The 18,943-nt window shown below is 36.7% G+C and overlaps 1 protein-coding gene across 6 annotated transcripts in view; it reads left to right on the top strand.

Annotated features, from left to right (window-relative positions):
• STXBP5L (syntaxin binding protein 5L) overlaps window positions 1–16,191 on the top strand; it is a 379,840-nt gene extending 363,649 nt beyond the window's left edge. For all 6 annotated transcript variants that reach the window (XM_077884445.1, XM_077884446.1, XM_077884444.1 and 3 more), the window contains 4 exons: window positions 2,490–2,655; window positions 5,221–5,332; window positions 7,361–7,581; window positions 8,142–16,191. In XM_077884445.1, coding sequence (XP_077740571.1) covers window positions 2,490–2,655; window positions 5,221–5,332; window positions 7,361–7,581; window positions 8,142–8,183 — 541 coding nt within the window. In that variant the 3' untranslated portion in view covers window positions 8,184–16,191. The remainder of the gene's footprint in view (window positions 1–2,489; window positions 2,656–5,220; window positions 5,333–7,360; window positions 7,582–8,141) is intronic.
• Window positions 16,192–18,943: the final 2,752 nt, after the last annotated feature.

Below are 18,943 nucleotides of genomic sequence, written 5' to 3'. Positions count from 1 at the left end.
TTTGTGGTTCTTTTTCTTCTTATCTGGTTTCTCTTTCTCAAATTGTATTTTGGTATTTGTCATGAAAATCATTCCAGTCTTGTTTGAAAATGATGACTTGACTTCTAGAATGCCTTAGATTCGAGGGGAAAAAAAGTGTGTATCACACCTTAGCTCCCCTAAGCTCTCATTTAGTCACTCTAATTTTTTCTTTTAAATTAAAAGACATTAAACTGTTGTCACAATTGAGATTTTTAGCTTGATAGTGATTATTTACTGTTTTTGCAAATTTTTTGTATCTTGTTTTCTCAAATGATATTGGGTTATCTGAAAATTAAGTTCCATCTAAATAAATATGTGCTACCATCTGCATTTATGAGGTAAATTTCTTGAGAAATGAAGAATGATAGAATTTTAAAAAACAACAGGAGTTATAGCAATAGGAGAATTAAGATGCTATCTCTGATCTTCCTCTGTTCTTTGCAAAAGCTGCTTTAGATAATAATGGCTACTTTAATATTATGTCCTAGTGGAAAATCTTCATGTGTTCCTGAGGATCTCAAAAATATTTGAAAGGAAGTTATTTTGGAATGATTCTAGTAATATTGGGTGAGGCTAGGAAATAATATGTGGCATGAAGAACTGAATCCTTCAAAGTGGCATTGCCAGTTGATCATTCTCCTGTACTAAGGATTTTCTGGATCTTTCCAGATCCTATCAGAAATTAATTATACTAAGTCGATTCTTCTCAAGAGCTAGGTTTCTGATAGTTGGAAGGTAGCTAATGATTGCTTATCTGCTAATGTACCAAGATCTAGAAAATAGTAGAAAGAGATAGAAGAGGCTTATCTATAAATGAGTTCTCAAACTGAGTTGTGAAAGCCATTTTTAGTGAGAACCACTGTTAGTTATGTGACACTATTTCCTTGTAAAGTGTCCCTCCACAGGGAGAAAACAAAAACAAAAACAAAACAAAACAAAAGAGCTTTCAGCTTTAAGAACACTTGATTCCTAGTAATTAACAATTGAATAACTCTTCCTTTTCCTATCTAAAGTAATTACACCATTTTTGTTTTCTTGGCTTACTTTTATTATGCTACATAAACAATGTAGCTTATCAGAAAAGTCCATTGGAATACCTTCCCCCACTACCACCCATTAATTTGTTTGTTTGTTTGTTTGTTTTCCACCCATTAATTTGACTGAATCTATCATGGAAGTCTGTTTAACTGGGTTTGTTTTGGAATCATATCCTAAAGACCTTAATTACTTGAAATGCTGTAACATATAAATCTTTGAAATCCAGTATGTAATTTACACTTACAGAACACCAGTTCATGCAAACCACATTTCAACCGCTCAATAACCGTAAGTGGCTAATGGCTACCATATTGGACAGCATAGTGCTAGAACCTCATAGAAAACTTATTCCAATTGTACAGATTTCAGGTCCCATTTTATATGAAAAAGTACTAGAGCTTATCTTGTAATTATAAACTTTCATAAGAGAAATAAGTATTCTTTTGTCAAGGTGCTGGTTTTATTATCTGGGATAATTTAAAATCATTATGCACATCAGAATCAGTTGAATGATTTCAAAGCTTGAGATTTAATGACAAGCCTATTTTCCTCCTTTTGGCATTAGAGGTGTGATTTAAAAGCAATGAGACAAAAATAATAATAATAAAAGCAATGAGACTTATTTTCCTCAGTAGTTTGCAAAATTAGCTCATGGCAGTATCCAAAGGGACATTCTGATGAATATTTAAGCAAAATCATGGGCTACATCATTAGGATAAGACTATAGCCATTTGGTAAGACACTTGAGATGAGTGGTATTCATTGGGCTAGCAAATCCTGATCTATTACCTATAACTTATTCTCATTCCCTTATAACCTTAACCATGTTTATTTATTAATCATATCTTCAGTGCAGGTGACTTAAGTCATAGGTAAGTTTCATATCCTGTGTATAGAGAGTGTTGGAGGAATGGGGAGCAAAGCCTAATCCATTGCCAGGCACAGTGAGCTGAATCCATTCTACATCTCCATCAGTGCATAACCTCCTCAGACTCGGGAGTTCTGCCTTAAAAGGAGACAGTAGACCCAAGTCTGTAGTCAGACACTTTCTAGCTGTGGTGTTTCTGCCATAACCAAACACTATAACCATATTGTAGGAACCTGGGAAATGCTGCAAAAAATATCCTGAAACTGCTGGCCACTGCATTTTATCCAATCTTCAAGGATATCTGCCAAGTATCTGTGTGGATTAAGATAAAGGACTGGGCCCATGATTTTTTGTGTATATATGATTTTATGTGAAAGTCTAGGTTTTTTGTTGTTGTTTTGTTTTGTTTTAACCACTGAGACTTCAAGAGAATAAAAAGAAATAACCACAAAATAGTGGTATAAAAATAACTTTTCATGTAAGAATATGCTCACTTTACACAGAGAAATTAAAGCTTCTAACAACTTGAATATGAAATGTGGATTTGCTTTTTTCCATTCAGCCTACCTAGTCTTCGCCCAATGTTGGATGTTAATTATTTGCCACTGACAGACATGAGGATAGCACGGACATTTTGTTTTACCAATGAAGGCCAGGCATTATACCTCGTCTCTCCTACTGAAATTCAACGGTTAACATACAGCCAAGAGATGTGTGATAATCTACAGGTAGGTCAGGCACATTTATGAATAAACATTGGACATGGTTGTAAAAAGAGAATGAGAGAGATATCTAAAAGCTAAAATATTCCTGGGCCATGCAATAAATAAGCCTTCCCTAGGATATGTTTTGAATATATGTTCATCATTGTGACCCTGTCAAGTTTAGTGTGGTCTAGGTATATACAGAAAAAAATAAGAAGGAAAAAGTAAGAGGGAGAATGTACAGCTTATACATATTAATGGTTGATTTTTTTATTTTTGTTCATTTTATTCTTTGGTTTTTTGCCTATGGAGAAGCTGCTGTAAGATTATAAACTCTCTCAAAAAAAAAAAAAGAAAGAAAGAAAAAGAAAGAAGGAAAGAAAGAAAGAAAGAAAGAAAGAAAGAAAGAAAGAAAGAAAAGATTATAAATTCTCTTCGTCCAAGGTGTGGAATATGCATGTATACACAAGAATTTTGTAAACAATTCAGGGAGCTCATGAGCCATACAAAAGAAATACATGTCCTGTGGGTTTGAATTGGGCATTTATCATTTACCATGGTAGTCAGCAGAGCCTTGAAACAGAATCAATATAAAAGCATTTGAGAGATTTAATTGGTTCAACCCCCTTATTTTACAAAAAAGAAAACTAAAACCCACTCGTTTTAATACAAAGGTTGAGAGCATAAGCTCTGAACTGTTTCAGTTGTGTTTTGCCCATCTGTATAACTTTGGGCATTTTATTTAACCCACCTGTACGCTCTGTCTCGGAGCACTGGTGTGAGAATTAAGTTCATCATTGAGCACGGTGAGAACATTGAGCACAGTGCCTGGAACATAGTGTATCTTAAAAATAAATAATAATGTTCTTACCATTATTCAACGAATACTTACTGAATTGTTACCATATACCTTGTACTTGGCTAGGCTATAAGAATACAGTGATAAGACAAGATTCTAGTCCTTACCCACTAGTATTGGAGGGAGCTAAGTAAACAGACAAGCACAGCACTCTGTGGAGGAGAACACCTATGTGTGGCTGTGTCAGCACTGGGGAGACATTGAAGACAGGCTTCTGGGTTGACAGAATAGCAGGAAGAGTAAAAGAAAAGGGTCGTAAGGGGTGAGTAGGAATTGTCCATAGGAAGGGATGGCTGGGGGAATCCCTGGGTGGCTCCGCGGTTTAGCACGCGATCCTGGAGACCCGGAATCGAGTCCCACGTCGGCCTCCCTGATGGAGCCTGCTTCTCCCTCCTCCTGTGTCTCTGCCTCTTTCTATCTCTCTATGTCTATCATAAATAAATAAATAAATAAATAAATAAATAAATAAATAAATAAATAAATAAATAAATAAATCTTTAAAAAAAAAAAAGGGATGGCTGGGAATGGAAAAGAAAATGATATTCCTGGCAAAATCCTGGGGGTTCAAGAAACTGCCAATAAAGTGCAGTTAGTGAAAAGAGGGGAGGGATAGTGCTGGAGAATTATTCCAGAGCAAATCTTAGAATACCTTGTAAGTGCCTAAGGAATCCGGCATTTATTCCAAGGGTAATAGGAAGTTATTAAAAAGGTTTAGCAAATTTGTATATGAAAACTAATATTCTGGTTGCATATGGTTTTGAGGAATGAAGAACAATTAGGAGTCTTTTTTTTTTTTTAACAATTAAGGCCAAAAATAACAGTGGCTTAAAATAAGGCAACCAGCAGTGAGAATGGAGAGCATTTAGCAGATTCTGTAGCTATGAAGTGTAGTCAGTTGGATTGGAGGGTTATTAGCTGTAGCAATGTGGGGAAAGGAAGGAAATTGGAATGGGCACTGCCATTTCCAAAGAAGAGGAAGAGGATGGAGAAAGTCAGGTTGCAGGTTCATAGACAAACTGATATTAGGTCACAGATCTCCTGACTTGGTTGAAGTTCCTTCCTCCACACTAGTGGTTCTCAAATTTTGGTCTGCTTCTGAAAGACCTAGAGAGCACATAACAAGTATAGGTAACCAGAGCACATCTATGTAGATTCTGATTCAGTATGTGTGGAATGAAGCCTAAGCATCTGTATTTCTAACAAGGTATTTTTCCAGTCATTCTAAAGCATATCAAATATTTAAAAACAATTGTATCTCACTATGCGGTAGCTGCTTATTTTGACTCCTTTGTCTTGAGCTATTTCCTAGCTTTGTACATCATATAAACATAAATCCAAATGTCCTTCACATACTACCAAAGGCTTCCTCCTTTATAGGGTAGTCTGTGCTTGGTTCAGGAAAGGGTTAGGACAGGAAAGAGGCTATGGAATTGAAAAAGGATCCTAAATCCAGAGTCATGTGGAAATTAATCCTAAGGTAAGTATATTAGTTTCTCATGTTTTCTAACTGTAAAGAGGAGAATAGGGCAGAAAAATGAAAATTTTCTGACGTCAGTTAAGAAGGAAAGGAAAGGAGGTGGAGAAAAATATGCCAGAGACAAACTGGGAACAAAGCAAAAATTGTCAGGAAAATCTTTTTCATTATGTGCTTTAACATGCTACAGCGTTATCTTTTTTCTATCACTTTAATTTTAGTTACTCTAATGCTTTTTTGTTTGAATTTGATACAGGACATGCTAGGAGATTTGTTTATTCCCATAGAGACACCAGAAGCTCAAAACAGAGGCTTTCTCAAGGGACTGTTTGGTGGAAGTGGACAAACATTTGACAGAGAAGAGCTCTGTGAGTAAACTGATTATGTAACTGTACCACAAAATAGAAAATGTTTCTGTGCGTGTGTGTAACTTAATGTAATATGTGGTCTCAAATTCTAGATTAGACTTTTTTACTTCTATACCATGGAAATTATTTTTTTTTTTACCAAACATAAATAAAATTGGTTACTTTATATTAGGAAATAGCTTAACAAGAACAGTACATGTGATTCATACAAATAATACATCATTTGCAAGTAGATCATACCTGCAAGGCAGGGTGAGGATATTCAATTACTAAATTCTGGGAAAAAAAATGTTTATTAATCTGCTTGCCTTTAACCACTACTGGGAAACAGATTCTTTATTCAGAACACAAGGTTTATCAATGCTACAGAATAAATTACTTTAAAATTCTTCCAGTGAAACTCTGATGAGTAATCGGAAAGGAGTAGAAAGATACGAGGGAACATTTTCAGAATGAAGAATGTATTTCCCAGAATATCTCAGCCCTATTTGGTCTTGCAGATCAAAACTCCTTTTCTCTTGAACTTTTAACCAAGCAAAAGATCTAGGTGCCTCTATATGATGGAATATTATTCAGGCATAAACACAAATGAGGTTTGATATATGCTACAGCAGGGATGAAACTTGAAGACTTCACACTATGTCAAACAAAGAAGACAAAAAGGGCCACATATTGTAGGATCCCATTTATATGAAATGTCCAGGAGAGGTAGATCCATAAACAGAAAAGAAATTTGTGGTTGCTAAGCCCTGGGGCAAAGAGGGGTGGGGGAGTGACTGCCAATGGGCAGAGTTTCTTTTTGGAGTAATGAAAATGTGTTAAGATACAACAGTGGTGATAGGTGCACAACTCTGTCAGCACACTAAAACCCCACTGAATTGTACATGCTATGTATATAAAATGTGAATTATATCTCAAAAGGGCTCATTTAAAAAAAATACATTTTGATTCCATTCCTAGCATTATCTTTAAGAATGCTCACTAAATTTCTACCAAGATAGCTGTCTCAATAAAAACATCCCCCAAGAGACAACATGGAAGACTCCTAACTCTGGGAAACGAACTAGGGGTGGTGGAGGGGGAGGAGGGCGGGGGGGTGGGGGTGGCTGGGTGGCGGGCACTGAGGGGGGCACTTGATGGGGTGAGCACTGGGTGTTATTCTGTATGTTGGCAAATTGAACACCAATAAAAAATAAATTTATTTTAAAAAATCCCCCAAAATTCATTAAAATTAAACTGAACTTTGTAAATGCTAGGAAAATTTTTATTCCTTTATAAAGTAACATAATTTCAACACATATATACTAACACCCCCCATGCATATATCCTGTCCTGTAGAATTCACTGCCCGTACACACACATCTTAAAACAGTAACAACTGGGGCCTTCCAAAGGGTGACAGCAAGATTAAGAGAGATGGTAAGAATGAAGACTCAGGCAGAAATTTAAACAGATAGGGATCCCTGGGTGGCGCAGCGGTTTGGCGCCTGCCTTTGGCCCAGGGCGCGATCCTGGAGACCCGGGATCGAATCCCACATCGGGCTCCTGGTGCATGGAGTCTGCTTCTCTCTCTGCCTGTGTTTCTGCCTCTCTCTCTCTGTCTGTGACTTAAATAAATAAATACTAAATAAAATATTTAAAAAAAAAAAGAAATTTAAACAGATGAACAGGCCTAATATTGGAATAGACCCTAATTTGGGTTAAATACGAAATGACATATCCTGTGAACATCCCAATTCAACAAAGTCAAGAAATGCAATGATGCCATGTTGCACGGAACCCACACACATACACATGAAGACATGCAATAACGATATGGTCACCTCACAGTCTCAGACTCTTTCATAGACATTTTTCATAGGTAAAAGCTAACATCTCCAAATACATACCTAGGATAGGACCAAATGTCTCTCTCTTGATGAGAATCATGACAATAGAATTTATGGTTAGAACTTTGGTGATAAACTTGTTCATAATTATTTGAGTTACTGACAATATGTCTTCAATTGCTATGGCTTGAATCCCTAGTTGGGGAAGCTTCAGCAGGAAGAGCCTCTCGCAGCCTTGCACAGCACATTCCCGGACCAGGTGGTATAGGAGGGATGAAAGGTGCTGCCGGAGGGGTGATGGGAGAGCTGACTCGCGCTCGGATCGCACTTGATGAGAGAGGACAGAGGCTAGGAGAGCTGGAGGAGAAAACTGCAGGCATGATGACCAGTGCGGAAGCATTTTCCAAACATGCACATGAGGTAAACTGCTTAATCTAGGCATCTTCATACAGTAATTACTTTAAACACTGGGGTTCTGCACAAGAAAGCCCATAGATACCACCGTAAGTAATCCTGTGTGAGAGAGCCAAGGTAACCTGGATCTCATTATAAGTATTATAATTCCCCCAGTATTGGGGAGAAAAATGTTTTTAAATACTATGTTAATACTCCTTTACTGTAGGAGATAATTGAAAAGAAAATTATTCATTGGTTCTGATACATTGGGTCTATATTATGCATCTGTTACTAAAAAGGTGCTTAGGGACTTTACATGATCCTCCCACGCCTCCCCAACAAAGGCATGAGGGGCACTAGAAGCTGGAATCCACATACTACTTTTTGCTTCAATCATCAAAAATCAGCTGAGTCTTTACAGCTTATTTTAAAAAAAAATCTTTTCATATGCCCTTTATTTCAAAAATAAGTTTTATAAATTTTGAGGTTTAATTAGATATGCATGATTTGCTCAATATGAGCTTGCTTTGATTAGTACTTTTAAAGATTTTTAAAAACATTTTATGACTATTTTTTCTTTGCAGTTAATGTTGAAATATAAGGATAAGAAATGGTACCAATTCTAAACTTCTAAAGAAGCTGTGACTGCTTTGAGAAACCATTATTCAGGGAAACCAAATTTATTCCCAGCATCACTATTCAACTTGCTAGAAGCCAGTTTCTTCTACAAAATGTTCCATTACAGTCCATCTGAAGTTATCATAAGGGAAATTTATTAGAGACACTCCACTACCCAAAGGCTGGAACACTGGTTAAAATCCCGACATGGCTGAATTTGCCTTTTTCCAACGTGGAATGGAGCTATCATCTTGGCATGTCATTTGCTAAGGATTTACATTTAGGAACTACGGGGAGTCCTGATTTGAAAAAATCCTGTACAAAAGCATTAATGCACTTAATGAAAAAAAAATCTTTGCATGATAAATTAACATCTTAAGAGGAAAAGAAAAAAAGCATGTTGTGACAGAAGAAAAAAAAGATTTATGGCAAACTATTTTTATAAATTGGGCCACACCTGACAATTTAAAAAATCTGCATTAGAAGATATCAGTGTATTTCAAGTACATTTGACACACCCAACTGAAAAAGAAAACAAAACTAGAGTTTTCTTCTCATCTATAACTTTCATTATCCTAGGACATTATTGAATTCGTATGGCAAGAGTCTGATTAATGTGTGTCACTCCATAATCTTTTACATCATCACAGTTATATCAGTCATAATCAAGTATTGCCAGGATAGTAAGGCGTTCCTAACACAGTTATTTCCATTTCTGTCACCTTCAGAATACGTGGCTGTTTTTAATCATAAACTGCAGGATTGGGTCACCTCAAAGCATTTTTTCAGCCTGGCTTGTGCTCTGCAGGGGAGTTGACAATAAGTTTGGGGAAACTAGACTACAGGAACAGTGCAGTTAGCTTTGAGAACTGAGTTCACACACTGGTTTCTGTTTCTAAAGTGATCTATTTTTAATGCTTCATTTGTATCCTTGTCTGCCAACTACACAGTATATTACTGTTCCAGCCCAGTGGCGTCTTCAACCAAGGTGCTCCTGCAGCCTGACACTCACAGACCAAACTGGCCATTCTCTTGAGTATGATTCGGTAAAACCTCAGTTAATGTTTTGGGAAAGGGATTCTGATTTATTACATTTCCCATTAACAAGGGCTTTCATTAATAAATACATTTGGTTCAATACTTATTATTGAAAATCTTTAGAAAACGTGCTGGTATTTTTGCTATCTTGGCCTTAGTCACCATTATGGACCACAGAAATACAGAGAGAGTTTAGTGACACAAAATCAATAATTTTGTCACTCATTAGTCTAAATGATACAAGCCACAAATTATGTCAGTAGATACTGAAACGTATTCCTTATTAAAAACTCTTTTAAAAATGAAATATGGAATATCCTTGACATGATAAAAGTTATCTATCACATAACAGCGAACTACTAGAGGCAAAAAAGATAAATAAAAACACCTGCTATCACTATTTAGCATGATCCTGGAAGCCAGAAGTCATAGAAAATGAAAATGTGCAGGTTCTAGGACTCATCCTGTAAATGTCGTTCATTCAAAAAGAATCTTTTTTAAAAAAATTAATGGTTTTGGCTTATTTAATTTTTATTATTCCAGGTCTAACTAGACCTGAATTTGTGTCTCCTATGAATTCACCATTCTTCCTGAAGTCCAGGTTATTTTAGTAGCCCCAAATAGTCTTTGTTTTTTAGATTTTTTTAAATTATTTTTTTTGAAGTGGCACTTCCTTTAAATGTTCTCAGTAATTTTGAGAAGAGCAAAGATGATAGAGTCAGAAAATGTATACCAGCATTTCTCAGAGTCCTTGAATTCTCCTAATTTCTCAAAAAACCTTCTCCATGAATCTCACCACTCCTGAGAAAAGGCTGAGTAACAAGACTTGGAAATACAAACTTGATATATAAAATTATACAGTAAAAATATTTTAAAAATCTGAGATCAGAATTTAGAAAACAGTAGTAGCCAAATTGTAGTACACTATTTGTACCTCGGTTTTAAGAACCCGGTTCTCTGAACAAAACTTTATCATTTCCATAATTTAATGAAATAACTAAGGGAGCAAAATATTATTTTAAGAACAATGAAATTCAGTCCAAAGTGGCATAAAATTCAATGACTAACTCTAAAGCCCTCCATAAGATTTGATTTGATTTGTTCTACATCAGGGTTTTTCAACAGTTCACTATTTATAGAAAACTCTTTGTCATGGGGGACTGTCCTTTAAACTGCAGGATATTTAGCAACATCCCTGGCCTCTATTTCCTAGATGCCAGTAGCAACACCAGAAGAAAACCAAAAATGTCTCCAGCCATTGCTGAAATTGCTCCCAGTTGAGAGCCACTGTTCTACATTATGTAGAGACAGATTAAATGTGAATATGTAATATATGTCTTGCATAAAATTAAATATCATAAGTGCACAGTATCTTAAGATAAATTATTATACTGAAAATTACATGTGTGGTTCATATGCAATAAAATGCTATTTTGGAGAAAGCAGATTTAAATCAGTGAAAAATAACAATTACAGAATATTTTAAAGCATACAGAGAAAACACCAAAAAGAACATAGCATTTCATAGAAGTGCTTAAAACTCTGGCTCTAATGAATAGATCAAATGTTTAGAACCAGCACACCAATTGGAAGAAAACAGGTGCTTCTGAAATGCTTGAAAAGAATAAATTCTTTTAAGTAGTTTAAATATATCTTTCAATATTGTTTTTACAGACCCGTTCTTGATACAAGGATAATTTCATCTCCCAAACTCCTGATTAGTGGAATACAAATTGATGAGATTTTACTGTATCAGAATTATTTTTAAAGTTCAAAGAGACAGCAATTATAAGAACCTTATGTGGATGTCATTATTCTCTTTGAACATTCCTTTCTGCTGCACTGACCTTAGCATGCTCACACGACATCACAACCACCACCACCATCTTATCATTATCATCTTTCGAAGATGATCCATATAATCCATATGATCCATATAACTCTTTATATCTCTCTTCTCTACTATTTATTTTTTTTAAATTTTATTTATTTATGATAGTCATCACAGAGAGCGAGAGAGAGAGGCAGAGACACAGGCAGAGGGAGAAGCAGGCTCCAGGCACCGGGAGCCCGATGTGGGATTCAACCCCGGGTCTCCAGGATCGCGCCCAGGGCCAAAGGCAGGCGCCAAACCGCTGCGCCACCCAGGGATCCTCTTCTCTTCTATTTAAATGTCTTGCCTCTATCTTGGAACATAAGAAAAATACTCCTAGTAACTTGGACAATGATAGAGAAAGTGACTCTGAGACTTAGTTGTCATCAAAATTACATTATATCTACTATAGTGGCATCAGAAGAGAAGGCTTACAAACCAGTTTCCAAGTTGACCATCTAGGACTCCCTCCAGGGATAAGCCCTTCTTAGTATTCCAGGAAAAAAATGAGTCTTTGTGATTTATTCACCAATGAGAAGCTAGAAGTGTTTGTTTTCCTGGTTCTAATCATGTGAGCAATAATTCCTTCCATGAAGTCATCCATTAACCTTGGTGTTTGGAGGGAAGGATGATGGATTTATCCTTTATTTTGATCCCTAAAAAGCAGTACTGACTTTGCTTCCTCCACTTGAGACTCAGACTTAGTGCCCCAGTCACCATTGGAGTCATCACCTAACTTTGGAACGATAGTGACAGAACTGAGAAAGATGTTTTCTGATAATTTAGTTGTAGAGACAATTTTTCAAATCTTTTATATAGCCCTGGAGCGATTCTCAAGTTAATAAATCAGAATCCAGGTTTCTATTCCTTAAAGATTTTAAGGGATTGTAAAAGAAAAAATACTCGTGTCCAATTTTAAATGTACCATCTATCTGTTATCTGCATCAAGGGATCAACAAAGCTTTGAGAAAGAGAGATTATGCCCAAGGTTAATTGAAGATGATGAAGATGAGCTCTTTGAAATACCTGGTTATAAAATGTTTGGCAGAAGGGAAAAATGAAGCTGGTCCAGAAGAGTAAGCTAAAAATCCTCTCCTTGGTTCAGGATCATTAGGACAATCCAGGAGTATATCTGTGATTACAGTCTGGCCCTACGGAAAGACATTATAACTTGACCACTTTCTCTGAGAAGGCGATGCCAAAAGGTCTCAGACATTTCTAGTAGGCCTTGCTCTCTGCATCAGGAGAAAACTGGTAACCTTCACAGCTTCCTCACCTTTGTCCTCTGTAACACTAACCCCACTACTGACCACATACTCTTTCACATACACACTGCTCCAGGTGCCAGAAATACTTGCCAGTAAGTTGTGTATTCTGGATGGCACCATTCCAGGGAGTATGGTTGTTGTGCAGCGCGTGTACATATTTGCATACAACATAGCCCTAAAGGACAAAATACAGAAGATAAGGTCTGACTTTGGAAAGTAAAAAGTGCCAATTTGGTGCAAGAGGGTTGGGATGGGGAGGGACATCGGAGCCAGAGTTAAGTTGAAGAGGTTTTGGTGAGAAACCAGAGGCACAGATGGCTGCTTTTATTTATGTATCTATGTAGGAACCTGATTCTCAACCTTGGTTGTACATAAGAATCACCTAAGGAGCTTTTCAAATTCCAATTATATCAAAATTTCTTGGAGTGGGTACCAAATAGGAGTATTTCTGAAAGCCTCCAATGTGGTTCCAGTGTCAGCCAAGGCTGACAAACACAGCTTTGCAAGCCCCACTTCTGAAGGGTCTGGAAGGCAAGATGCAAGAGACAGTGTTTTCTTCTGGATTGAGAATTATTGTGTTCCAACCCAAAACAAATGATCTGTGCAAATTTCTGACCAGGCAGTGCCCCACTGACTCTTAACAATTCTGTCGTTGTGATTTTCTCCCATGTGACTTGGCCATTATTCCAATTCAAACATCTGGGTTTTAATTGTCTTATACATGTGACATCACAAGACACCAGGATATAAGAAATTTAAGTGTGTAAAGTTAAGTAGAAAACTAATTCTTAATAGTTGGATAGTGGAAATTAAAACAATCATTAAATCAGGCCCAACTTTATTACTCATTCTTCATTTGGAGGAGACATGGGTACTAGGTACCTGTTCTGCCATAGTATATTTTATTAGACTTGATCTTAGCAGGAGAGAAGAACAGCAGTTCCTTTTTGATTATTGTCTTAGCTCCCAGGGCCACTTGGATTTATTTTCTTAGTTATTAGGCATGTGTTTAAAGAGAGAAGAGTGTCTGTAACTCACTATCTGGCCTCCAGTGCCCTGAAAGACTGTTTTCATCTTCCATAAAGGAGAGTCTGCGTATCCAGGGCAACAATCCTCTATGAGAATACATGAGAGGTCTCTCGTCTCATACTGCTCCCCTCTGGTATTGGCCTGTGCTGCTCAGCTGCAAAGCCAGAACATAAACTAGGTGGTGGTCACGGACAAGTGCACACAGAATCAAAATCTCTAATAATCTATAATTTTTAGTACTTAATTATGTGATGTTTTATTCTAGGAAATAAGAAACAGATGACATCATTGATGTATCTTTCATCTTCAGAATTTTTGCATCTTTTCAGAAAATGACAAATTACTATTTTTCTGTTGCACTCAGCAATTGTGACTATACTTAAAATTCTTGTAGTCTGTAGAGATATCAATAAAATTGTATATGTTTGTACATAGATGCTCTTATGTTGTCGTGCACTATAAACATTTTTGTCAAGATTAAATATGGACAGAGGTAAGACTTTCATCTGTAACACTTTGAACTTCCGTAATTGAACATGGTTTTTCAAAGTATAATTGTTTTAAAAAGGCAGAGAGATGGGTGGGGGAGCAATGTACGGCACATTTGTTTGAACTAAAAACCAGAAAGAAAAGACTAAACACAAGTTCTCCAAGCTCACAGATTTTGCCAGAGTTTATTAATCCAAAATGGTAGAACAGTTCACCCCAACGTTCCCTAAATTTCAGACTGAGTAGTTGTGTAAGTTTTTTCTGGAAGACTTTCCCAATTTTTGAGGATGTTGACTGGTTGGACCTTTGGTGAATTACAAGTAAAACTAAGTTTGGTGAGGATGTAGAATAAAAATCTGAGGCTAAGATGTACTTACCAACATCTATATCTTACTTCTTGACCTCTTTAATAAAACTCAGGCTTTATTCCCATTCAGGAAAAAATGATAAACCATCATAGTCTTCTATCACTTTCCAGTGGTTATAATGAACATTCATTGTGGACCCCACAACCTCTAAAAGTCCCCCAGAAATACACTGCCCACCTGCTCCTCTGGCTTTCACCTGCACAGTTAATTCCTCTTCGGGTACTTTAGGCTGCAACCTTAGTCAATTAAGCTCAGTCTTCTGAATGCTGCTTAGTTTCTCAAGAAAATTTTCCCATCACCAAAACTTCCATCTGAGTCTTGGGTCCATATAAAAATGGAAAACACAACCAACCAACCAACCTTAGGCAAGGAAATGTTTTTTGATCACAAGTGCAAATGTGAAAACAGACCCTTTAAAATCCAAATGTTCAGAGTTCCCTTCAGAATTTTCTCAAAGGAATCCTTTCCTTCTTTGAACTACACCTGGCTCAGGCTTCACATGTCTGCATTCAGTAATGAAAATACTGATTTGACTTCCTTCCTTCCTTCTTCCCACCTGGTTCCTTCCTCCTTTCCTTTTTTTCCATTCATTCAGTCCAAAAGTCCATCAACCTAAGCAAACTGTTGATGGCAGCCCCATGCGAGGAGTGCGTAGGAGCAGCGTTGAGTGTGACAGCCCAGAGGAGGACAGAGTTGGGGAGGTGGCTGACCTGCAGTCAGAGCTCCGGCTGCAGCTCTGATGGCCTGCCCCGGAGCACGGCAGAAGGCAGCCCAGCAGGTCAGGAGATGAGGGCTTGAGCAATTAAGTAAATATATTGAGGAACAGGAGCCAGGTTTCTCACTGATGGAGAAGTACAAATAAAATGGAATGTGAGAATAAATCCTATAATATTGGATTGGAATTGGAACTGTCAGTGGGAATTTTATGTATATACATACATACACACACACATACCCAGGATGTAAAGCTGTGTGTCTTGTTCACATGTATATCCTAATTCTGAACACTGAGAGGACTGGGAACACCACCCCAGGACATAATGCACACCTTAGTGCTTGGATTTTGATTATCAAGAAACAGCTGATTTCAAGGCTGGAATATATTTTTTATTCCAGAAAACAAGATATTCAAAGAATGATGGGAATGTTTCAGAAAAGGACATAGAAGCCAGCTTGAAAGGGCCTACACACGTCAAATCAGGGATAATTTGAGTATCAAAAGTAATACCAGTAATTGAATAAAAGAGCTACCCATTAAGTGCACACGGATGTTAATTAATTAAATAGGAGAAGGGAAAAGCTCATCCTTACAATGGAATGTCCACCGATAAATGTGGATAGGACTTTTAAAGTACTTTTTGCCAGCCACTGTAGAAATCAGGGGCAACAACCAATGAATGCTAAAACTCATGGGTTAAAATGGAATGAAGTAACAGGATACATACGTAGTCTCAAAGTATCTTCACAAAAACTACTTGCTAATCAAAAAGAAAAAATATATAATTTTAAACTATAGAAACCTGCTAGACACTATTTTAAACAAGTGATCTAAGTTACCACCACCAGTAAGGGAACAAATCAACATCTTGTGCCATCTGACAGCATGTAATAAGAAGACAGCATCACCTGTGTAATAATTCTGCCAAAAACACACAAGCCAGTTCTAACTGTGAGGAAATATTGGACAAAATCAAATTGACATTCTATAAAATGACTGCCCTGTATTTAAAATTGTCTTGAAAGTCAAGGAAAGATGGATGTTCCAGATTTAAGGAGACCAGTGAGTGAGTCATGACAACTGCGTATAACATGAAATCTTGGATTGGACCCTTTCACTATAAAAAAAAATTGCAATGATTCACAAAACTCACTAGAGTGGGACTCTTGGTACTATTCTTGAAACTCTTATTTAAGTTTGAAATTACTTCAAAATAAAGTTATAAAAATAAAACGCTCTCGATTTTGTCGAATTACTTGCATTTTAATGACATTGTCTTCTACCCTTCATAGCAAATGGACAACTGCTTTATGGGTTAGTTTTTCAAGATGGTTTGGGATGCCAACCATTATTTAAAATTTTTCTTTTAAAAATGTGTTTTAATTACACAAATATATGAATGTATATTTATAATCACGCTAAATAATGAAAACAAAAAAGCCTGGAAATTTCCCTGTTTCCTCTTATCCTTTTCTATAATAGTTATTAATTCATTGTTTCCTTCCAAACATTTTTCTATGCTGCAACTTGCTTGCTCACCTACCTATTGTGTCTTAGATACCTTTCCAGTGTCTTAGATACCTTTCCACATATTTATAAACATCATGCATTCCTTTTATCTTATTTATATTATTCCATGGGGTCAATAAAGCATAATTTGTTACCAATCTTCTACTTGTAAACATTTACTTTCCAATCCCTTGATATTATAAATAAGACCACAGTAAACACTGTTGCACATGCATTTTGCATAGTTGCAAGCAGTTCTCTAGGGAAGATACTGTGGAATTCAGAGGGCATGCTCCCTCCAACCTCTTAAATAAGATGTTGCCAATTAAGCTATTTTTCACCAGCATACAGGAATTACTGTTTCCCTACATCTTCATTTATTCTCAATATTAATCTTACGTTTTTTTTTTTTTTCACAATCTAAAAGGTGAAAATGGCATCTGTTTTTATGGAAACTTCTCTAATCAGTGAAATGGAGTACCTTTTTATGTTTAATTAGACATACTTATTCCACCATCTGTGACTTGTTTGTAATTTTTGACTACATTCTCTGAAGAGTTCAGGTATGGCCATCCTACAGAAGACTGGATGCCCTACTCAACATTTCGTTTGTATGTTGAAACTGATGCCACCACACATACTTTGAGAGGTTTTGAAAAGAAGCTTTCTGGGGAGATCCGTGCTCCCAAACTGGTAAAACATGGCTTCAGAGAACAAGAAAAAAAGACTAGCTTGTGGTTTTTATGTGTTAGAGTGGGGCTGGGGTTTGCAGGAAGGCATTTGCACAGCAAAGAGGGGAGCACCCAGGCTTGCTTCTCAGCTTACCCAGATATGCGGCAGGGGGAAACAGAGGAAGACTTAAAACTTTTCAGCAAACAGCAAAAGATGGAGTCAGGCTCTATATTATAGGTCACTTATCTATTATTCGTTTTTATTACAACTCTGCAAGTTAATGTAGCCTATTTATTTTCTATAACTGATTTTTCCTTAAGTCTTCCTAAAGCCTATTCAGTTAATAATCTCTCCCTTTTCCTTCTAGCAAGACTGGCTTCCTGGTTTAGAGGAAGGCTCATCTGACCTCATGGGAAGGGAGGAGGGGTGGCGGTTCTTGTGTTTCCCCGTGAGTCCTGTCATTCACTCCACAGTAGTGGCTGGTCTGTTCCACACATGTGGGCACCTGTCACTGATCTGGGAAGAGGTTAGTGAATAGTGGCTTCCCGTTTGGAGTGGGGCCCTGTGGTCCTCACTTGCTAATTCAGCCCCATCTAGGCTTTGGATACCTTTTGGGTTCTCATGCCCTGGCCCTGGATTAGACTGTTCTGTGTCTTAGATGTCAGTCATCCCTTTTTTCATACTGAGGATTTCCTTTTAATGTAATCTAATTTTATAATCGTTTAGCTTTATGACTTTTAAACTTTGTTTTTAAACTCTATGTCTATAAACTAATAACTTATAACCTCTTTAATTTCACAGTTTTATTTTTACATTTAGGCTTTTAATCCATCTGGAGTTTTGAAATAGGGATCTAACTTGATGCTCTAACAAATGGATAACGTCACCATACCCCTTTTGTGGATGACATTCTTTTACCACTAGTTTGAAGTGACATCTTAATTTCCTATATATGTGTCTGTTTTCTAGATTCTTTAGTCTGCCCTAGAAATTAGTTGTCTATTACTATGTCCATATCAAACTGTTAAATTATCTTTATAATCTGTCCTAATATCTGATAGATATGTTTGATCCTTTTCAAGTTTGATAGGCATTACTTCTCTGGGTAAGTTTTAGAAAATTACCTATCTAAAAAAAAATCCTCTAGAAAATTTCAATGAAATTACAATAAATTTATAGGTTAACAAATCATGATGTTTTTTGCTGTCCTCACTTCCTCTGGGACAACTCCATACCTTTTGTCACAACCATTTTCCTCACTTATATTGATAATTTTGCCTTCACTACATTTTTCAAGTTGCACATCTTAAAATGTCTTGGAGAGCATCAGTATCAGCATATTCTGGTCAGCTATTTCTTCTATAACTCTATGTTTGATTTGAATTTCACTTTGTGTCCTCATTTTTCATTTTTCTGCTGCACTTTCATCTTAATTAGCCAATTTTCTCTTATGATTACCCATTTTTGTAGAATGTCACATGAATTTAACACTGGGAAACAAAGAGTACTGCCAGTGTTTTACTGTCTGTGCCTAAAATCAATGACAAATGTGCAGTGACCAATCATGGACAGGCTTTGAAAGAAGTGATGTATTTGGTAACTTATCATGATGCACGTGCTAGTGTCCTGTTAGTGCAATGACAAATGACTGCAGACTTACCAGCTTAAAGCAGCACACACTGAAGCATGGCTAAGTTGATGACATAGATCATTCCCAACTTCACACCCTCTCACAAGGACAAAAACTATACACTGACAAGACACCAATGAGAAAATCCTAGAACGCAGGGCTGAGACTGGAGTC

The sequence above is a fragment of the Canis aureus genome, chromosome 35 (genome assembly GCF_053574225.1).
Source record: "Canis aureus isolate CA01 chromosome 35, VMU_Caureus_v.1.0, whole genome shotgun sequence".
Taxonomy (NCBI): domain Eukaryota; kingdom Metazoa; phylum Chordata; class Mammalia; order Carnivora; family Canidae; genus Canis; species Canis aureus.
This window is presented reverse-complemented; position numbering and strand designations above follow the sequence as displayed.